Source organism: Osmerus mordax, chromosome 15 (genome assembly GCF_038355195.1).
Source record: "Osmerus mordax isolate fOsmMor3 chromosome 15, fOsmMor3.pri, whole genome shotgun sequence".
NCBI lineage: Eukaryota > Metazoa > Chordata > Actinopteri > Osmeriformes > Osmeridae > Osmerus > Osmerus mordax.
Window position 1 is genome coordinate 13346337 of NC_090064.1, and position 7985 is coordinate 13354321.

General features: G+C 47.3%; 1 protein-coding gene across 1 annotated transcript; it reads left to right on the forward strand.

Annotated features, from left to right (window-relative positions):
- Nucleotides 1–1792: 1792 nt before the first annotated feature.
- Nucleotides 1793–3348, forward strand: lrrc30a (leucine rich repeat containing 30a). The gene is made up of 3 exons (XM_067251897.1): nt 1793–2428; nt 2666–2800; nt 2910–3348. Exons 1-3 carry the CDS (start codon nt 2009–2011, stop codon nt 3240–3242), a joined length of 888 nt encoding a protein of 295 aa, XP_067107998.1. The 5' UTR covers nt 1793–2008; the 3' UTR covers nt 3243–3348.
- Nucleotides 3349–7985: the final 4637 nt, after the last annotated feature.

The window sequence follows — 7985 nt, forward strand, 5'->3', positions numbered from 1 at the left end:
TTAATGGTATTGAACACATTCCAAGAGGTAACATTGTATAGTTTTGTTTGGGTGAACAATAGGCTACATATAAATGATTAGTATTTAAAGAATTAGGATTGTTGGCACTTCCACCAGTTTTAATTTTCAGCTGACCTTAAGTGAAGCGGTGGAGTCTGAACGGCAAAAATAGTTGGTAACCGTAGGGCAGTAATATCTTAGAACAAGTAACTAAACAATGCTCTAAACAAGGCAGAAATGAAGGACTGACAGACAGAAAGAAAGAAAATACATCAGAGGAGCTGGGTCATCTGAGGAAGACTAGGATGAAGAGGACGAAGAGGAGAATGAGAAGAGGAGTTTCCCCAAGTTACAGGTTAACAACAGGACCCAAGAAGGACGAGAGGAAGATGGAGAGGGGGTCACTCTTGGGGCATGTGTCTCAAGACTACGTGCAGATCTAGGACTCCACCTAGCGGTGACAGCACAATATTACAATCTGAGCCTCAGGTTCAAATGGGATGTATCTGTAGCGCCACCTGGTGGAAGGTTCAGAATATGAGAAAGAAGACAGAGAAGGAAATACCTACACACAAATCCAGTGTTAGGGTGGGGTAATGGGGGGATGGAGGTGCTGATGGATGAGCTGATGACAGGAGATGCGTGTGTGTGAGAGGTTTACTGCTGCCCTGCGGACCTGATCTCCACAAGCCACTCGATCCCTGTCTATGCACACACAGACCATTCTGCTGCACACATACCTACAGACATACCAGAGCTCATAGGAACTCCTACACTTGTTACTTGCCTCACGCACATACACCTACACATGCCAAATCTAAACAAGCTACTAACTAGGGCAATCATTTAGATTTAGAGTGCTGTCTTGGTCTGTTTTTATGTGTGTCGGTTGTATATGTGAGTATTTTTTAAGTGTGTGTTTTTGTTGACATGTTTTGGCTTGTTGGGGTGTTTACATGTTTGTGTGTGTGTTTGCGTGTGTGTGTGTGAGGTGTTTGTATCCCCAAGGACATGAAATCCCTCCGATAACTCCTGGCCCCGCCCCTTCCTCACACCATCCTCTCCTGAATCAGACCATTAGAAGATGGAGATGATCTGCTGGAATGTTCCCACGACAGCTGATATTCTCTCTCCCTACCTTCTCTCTGTCTCTTCCTCTGTAGTTGTCTCTCCTCTCCCTACCTCCTCCCCCTCCTCTCCTTAGTCTTCAAAAGACTGAAGCGTAGACTTTCCAACTCTGGGGTCTGACATCGGACCAAAAGGACAAGCTAGTGGTCTGAGGGTCTTTGTAAGGCTATTCCAGCCATAGGCAGGGCTACTTCAGCACCTGGGAACCACCTCAACTGCAGGTTTCTAACCCGGGTCACCTTGGCTAACTGAAGACTGGGCAGCAGGTACTGAGAGGCTAGAAGGAGATGTGTGTGTGTGTGGGGGGGGGGGGGACAAGGCTGGAGTTATACATAGACATAGTTATTACTGTCTTGATGTGTAACAAGATACAAGATACACACATACGTTCTCAAAATCACACAGGCATGCACACCCCCTTTACACGCACACACACACACATGCACCATCACTCTATGTATATGTGTGTGTGTGAGGGTCAGCAAGGCCCAGAACATCAAATAGCTAGAATGTCATCCTTGAGCTCTCTGGGCCGCAGCATGGTTAGTTAGCACCCGTCTCTGGGCAGGGGGGGGGGGGGGGGGGGGGAGTGACAGGGGCAGCTGGGTGGAGGGGCTTAAGAGATCAACTTCCCCCAACCTCTCCACCCTCATCAGCCCACCTCCTCAGTCCCAGACAGCTAACACTCATTTCAACTGCTGCAACGAGGGAGAGAAAGAGGTCTGGAGAGTCTCATTAGACGGATGCGAAACACTCTGTCTATATACTGAGGAGGGAGTAGTTAGAGTTAGGGGGTGGGAAAGAGGCAGGGGTTATGGTTGGGAGAGGAGATCCTAGGAGTGGAGTACTAGTAAGGAGGTGCTAGGGGTTAGTGGAGGCGATGGGGGCCAAGAAGTCAAAGGAGCTTTCTTCATCGGAGGAGGAGAAGAGGAGGCAGCAGGCGAGGAGGAGCGCCGGGCGGGAGGACAGCCTGACCTCGGCCGAGAGGATCCGCCGCTACACGGTGCGCCAGTTCGGCTACGCGGCACTTAGCTTGGCTCGCCGCGGCCTCAGAGAGCCCCCCGAGGAACTCTGGGAACTGGTGGAGCTGCAGAAGCTGAACCTTTCCCTCAACAGCCTGCGCCTCCTGCCCCCCTCCATGGCCCTGCTCTCAGGCCTGGTGGTGCTCAACCTGTGGGGGAACCAGCTGACGGCGTTGCCCCCGGAGATAGGCTCACTGCAACAACTGCGGGTTCTGTTTGTCTATCGGAACAGGCTGACGGAAGTACCGGAGGAGCTGGGGAACTGCACCAAGCTGGAGGTGGGTCTGGAGACGACACACACACACACATATATATATATATATATATATATATATATATATATATATAGACACACATGCATATACATGTACACACACGTATGTATACACAAAAACAGACATCCACACGCATATACACACTAGTGTTTTGACAGCTGTTGTTGTTGATTGGTCTGCCCTTCACTTTGTCCTGTCTCCTCTCTCTTTCGCCCCCTCCCCTCCCGCCTCTCTCTCTAGGTGCTCAGCCTGGCTAATAACCAGCTGACCGGCCTGCCTTCATCTCTGTCCAGCCTGACCAGCCTGAGGAAGCTGAATCTGAGCCATAACCTCATCCAGCACATCCCAGGCTGTGTCTACAACATGAAGGCTCTGGTACTAACACTGTTCAACTAGCCAGACAGTCAGACAGCCAGACAGCCAGACAGCTAACCAGGGTAGTTAACCAGCCAGTCTAAACAGTTTCCCCTCCTACTTCCCCCAGGTGTTCCTCCACCTGGCCTGTAACCGTCTGGAGAACATGGCTGAGACCATCCAGGGCCTGGCCCAGCTGAAGATCCTGATTGTGGAGGGCAACAGCCTGCACGCGCTGCCCAAGGCCCTGTGCTGCCTGGTCCAGCTAGAGCTGCTGAACCTGGACTTCAACCAACTGAAAGACGTTCCTCAGGAGATGCACCAGCTGTTCAGACTGGAGAGGCTGGCCTGTCACCCCCTGGACAAGGGCCTCCACATCCTCCACAACCCCCTGCTAAAGCCCATCAAGGAGGTTCTGGAGGGTGGTCTATCTGCTCTGTACAACTACCTACGTGCTACCTGAGGTTCTGGACCTCTACACAGAATCATTCAACTGGACTGGACTCCTGATTGTCCTGACTTGACACAAATAAATGCACTGTATATCTACTATGTAGTTTACTCAACAATGTTGGTTCTTATATTATTTTGCCATTAAAATAGAGAAATTATTCAACTCTTAAGGTTGATTTAGGGTACTCCGTTTTACAATTTTTTCCAAAAAACGGACACATGGGAACGCCTTTGTCGAGGTGGAACGCCCTCTCCGAGAGCCCACGGACAGCCCCGGAGAGCTCGACGTGCACCTCCTGAATTTCCTAAAGGCTGATTCCTAACAGCAACGTTATTAATGCCCTTTACCCCTGCCCCTACCCCCCTTTCTGTCCCCAGTTTAGCTCCCTCCCCAGGGAAAAATGTGGTTAATTTACACACACACAGACACACACAGTCAAACAGACAAACATACACGCACAGTCACAAACACACACTAACTCACTACACAAACAGAAAATAAAAGTCTAACATACCCACACATGCAGACAGCTCGTTTACAAGGGATCAGCATAGATGCTGCATGATATCAGCTGAAAGGTCAGACAGAGCTCATCACTGCTTCCTGGTGTAGCAAAACAGGAACACACCGGCCTGACAACCATCCTGACAACCAGCCTGACACCCAGCCTGACAACTAACCACTTCTTCCTGGTCAGCCTGCTTCCCCTCCTCCTCTTGCTTCTCTTTCCTTTAACTCCTGACCTCACCTGACCTGCAGTAAGAGGCTGCTACACAGAGCTATGCTGCTCTCTATTGGCCAGACTGGAGTGCTGCAGCTGGGGAAGAGAGGAACATAGAGCTGTAACTGTATGGACTTCTGGATGAAACAGTCAAATAATACAATGGAAGATGATAACTATGAGAATCTTGAGATGTTGTTTATTACACACATTAGTCCACCTATCACACCCTCAGTTATCTGTCTTTCATGTAACCCTAACCTTAACCCATTCTCCCACACTCGTCCATACTCTTTCATCACTCTCTTCTCCATCTATCCATCCCACACATTTGTCTTCATCCTCATCCACCTTTTCCTTCTGCTGCTCCTTCTCCTCGTCCTGTCCCAAGGATAAAGTTCTACCTATCAAAATGACATCTGCTGAGGTTGCATTGAACATACTGAACCTAAATTGAAGTCTGTCCTTGTGCAGATGCAGTACTATGTGTGTCCACCAGGGGGAAGTCAGGACCAGCAGCAGAGCTGCTGAATGAAGCACGTTGTTCTCCAGGGAAGACTGCTCAGCCAAACCCGGTCACGGAGACCTTTCTCCTCAGGAAACCACACACACACACACAGACACATACACACTAACACACACAAGATGCACACAAACACACACGTACACACACTAATATATATGTGCAAACACACCCTCCCACGTACATACACACACACAAACACACCCACACACAGTCTCTTGCCAAAGCCCTGCAGCCCTTCACCTCAGTAGCAGACACTGGAGCCATACATGCAGGCTTGTTTTCAGATGGTGGTGGTGGTGAAGGGGGATGGACCTGGATGGACGGCAGGTTAGACTCCATCTCTGGCCCTTCCTCTGTCCTCACTACACTTCATGCTGAGACAAAAACTGAGAAAGTGATGGCGAGGAGAGAGGGGTGGGATGGAGGGAGGGATGGATGGAGGGATGGAGGGATGGAGGGAGGGAGGGAGGGAGGGAGGGAGGGAGGGAGTATCGACATGTCTGGTGATAATTATCCGTTTATACCTCTATCCTTCCACCCCTCCAATTATTAATTCCTCGACTCAGTATTAATGAATTCATTGGTGTATTTATATAAAAAAAATTATAGTATGTGTGACAAGTTTTCCGAGTGCCCACTCTCCTGAATGTGTGTCTCTGTGCCCTCTATACCCACAGTGCAGCGCCACGACCTTTCGCCTTGGCAACTATGTGCCCCTGCCCAGTCTGTTGGCACGGCCATTATGGAATGGTTGTCTAACTGGCGGGATAGAAGGTCTATTTATATCTGTTTATTTCCTAGTACAGTTACAGCTGTTGGTCACATGACAAGGGGGGCACAGTTAGCTACCTTTGACTGGACGCCTGTAGAAGCAACACACGTAGGCTGAACATCAACAGAACCTACACTGACAAACATAAACACTCAGATGCAGCCCCTTTCATTATCTGCTTTTCCCTGGTATGAGTTCCAGTGGACAGGCTTAACATTTCCACACAACACGCTCATCTGACATGAATAAAGTGTTTTTTGGAATCATCCTGATTCACATGATTTCTTTTTTTCTTCATGTATTAATACACTTTCAGCAGCAAAGGTATGTGATGATAAGCAGTAAAAGACTCATAATTTATACTATCAGGAATTTAGAAATTATTATGTAGCCCTTTGGTAACTGAATTTCAAGTGAACCAAGATATGGAACAACGCAGCGCCGGGGTTTATGATATCCTAACAACACAATTCAGCACACCGAGACCGTGTCTTTCTCCGTTATCATTCTGTACAGTTTATTCCGGTTTTTCTGTCTTTCCCCTCCATCCGCTCACCTGCTGAACTGCTGTCTCCACTGCACCGTGACCGCGCGCCTGCACGGTGACAGACAGTGGACCGGGTGCGTGAAGGGAGAAGGCGGCATTTAGAGTGTGTGTATATGTGACAGACGCGTTTTCTCCAGCAGTAGTTATATTATAAAATAATTAAACTGTATCTCATGTAGCCTATGAGTGGACTCAATATAGCACAAGACACGGAGGAAAGTTGGTGTCAATCTAACAAAGAGTATGTTCTGTTCTGATCTGTCCTGATATATATTTTTCGAATGTATTACATTGTATTCCATTCTATTAAATGGCCATATTTTTTACCTTTAATCCGCTATTTTGATCTATTTGCATTCTGTTCAATTCAATCCTATTATAGGCTACTGTCATTGAATAGGCTAAATATTTTCTTATCATTAGGGTAAACAATGTATTGTTATACGTTAACATATTTGTCACAAAATTCAAGCAATAACTTTTTATTTAATGTTTTCTGAAACATTGAGCTTTGAATGGAATATATATATATATATATATAAAATAATAGGCTACTATTTTATTATCCTATTCTATGCAAGTCACGTTCTTAATCCCTCAAAAGCTGTAGACGAGATGTCTGGGTACATGCTAAACACCAAACACCTGTGTTTTGATTACGGTACGAGCTCCGCCACCTGAAGTCACTCGGACCGAATACCGACATCAAGCTCACAATGCCTTCTCTATTGGAGAACGCACGGTCTCTAGCCCCTCTCCTTGCTCGGTGACGTCAGCTACCTCTTGGCAGTCAGTCAGTCACTTTGGGAGCCGAGCGGCTCCGGAGACACACAAGTAACCAAGTAGGGGTAGAGAGGGAGGGAGAAAGAGACCGGGAAACGTTCCCCACTACAGTCAACTGTAACGGTAAAAAACGGGGTTATTTTTTCACTGTCACGGCGGAAAAGAATTGATTTCACCCCGGAGCTGGGGGTAGCGTCCGCTAGACTCCCGCTATGGATAGAGTTTTAACTTGTTTCTTTGCCGCGAGCAGTTTGCTGGTTTCAATTCAAGGAGAAGTATTCAAAGGTAAGACCACCATCTGTACTTGTGTGTATGTACGTGTTAGTGTGTCGAGTTTGTGTTGTCTGAACAGGACTGTAAATAGGTGTAACGGTCAGTCACGCTTTTTGTCGAGGAACGCATTCCAAAGTTGACTTGGAGGGCAAAATTGCGTAGCACTATACTAGCTTCATAAATTACCCATTGAACAAACTATTTAATAGTATCTAGGCTACATCTGTCTTTGGTTCAGAGAGAAAGCAGCCTGTTGAGAACGTTGTTGGTTTAATTTCAGCTATCTGCTACTTCAAAGGCAGCGACTTGCCCACCCAGCCTCGCGCAGCACGGAGAAACTTTTATGTAGTCAGCGCTGTGGAACGCGCCTTGACCAAATACAGAGAAACACAGAACAGTACAGAATGTCGAGGGTTTTCTTCCATTTTGTATCTTAGGCATTCAGGTCTAGTACTTATTTTATATTTCCCCTCATCTGTAACATCAGCAGCGGGCCAGCGGAACAGACTTGGGCTTTGTGCTGACTGCTCCTTGGCGGAGGAAGTAGGCTAAGGGCTCAGTTAGGTTGTCATTAAGTTTTCCTATGTTTCTGGGGCCAGCAGCATTTATCAATCCCTCCTCCCCAGCTTCGAGGCTGTACTGCAGTCCATAGTTGAAGCTGGCCTGCGGTTCATGTTTCCCCTCGGCCAAGCCAGTGTTGACTTGAGAGTGGATAAAGTTAGTAAGATAGGTCTGCAGTGAGAGGGGGTAAGATTATCAAAGGAAGCCGTTACTTTTAATAGATTCTAATCCCGTTTTACGCGTAGAGGTCTAGTAATGTCTCACCACAAACATGCAGTTATATTAGAACACGTCAGAAGCTCAGGCGTCAAAAGCCCATACGGTATATCTATTGCCCCATACTGACTTGTATGATGTAAAAACCGAGATATAACTGACATAGAGCCGGTGTCAGACTTGTATTTACAACATGGGAATGATACATACATGAATGCGATAAAGGTAACAGGAGAGACAAGAAACGGCCAAGCTATGTGACACGCGCGGCCTGATCATTCTGATTTAGGCGGGCGGGCTTCTCTACCAGCTCAGTCTGTCAAAAGGGTGTAGCCAAGTTTTTTTTAAATTAT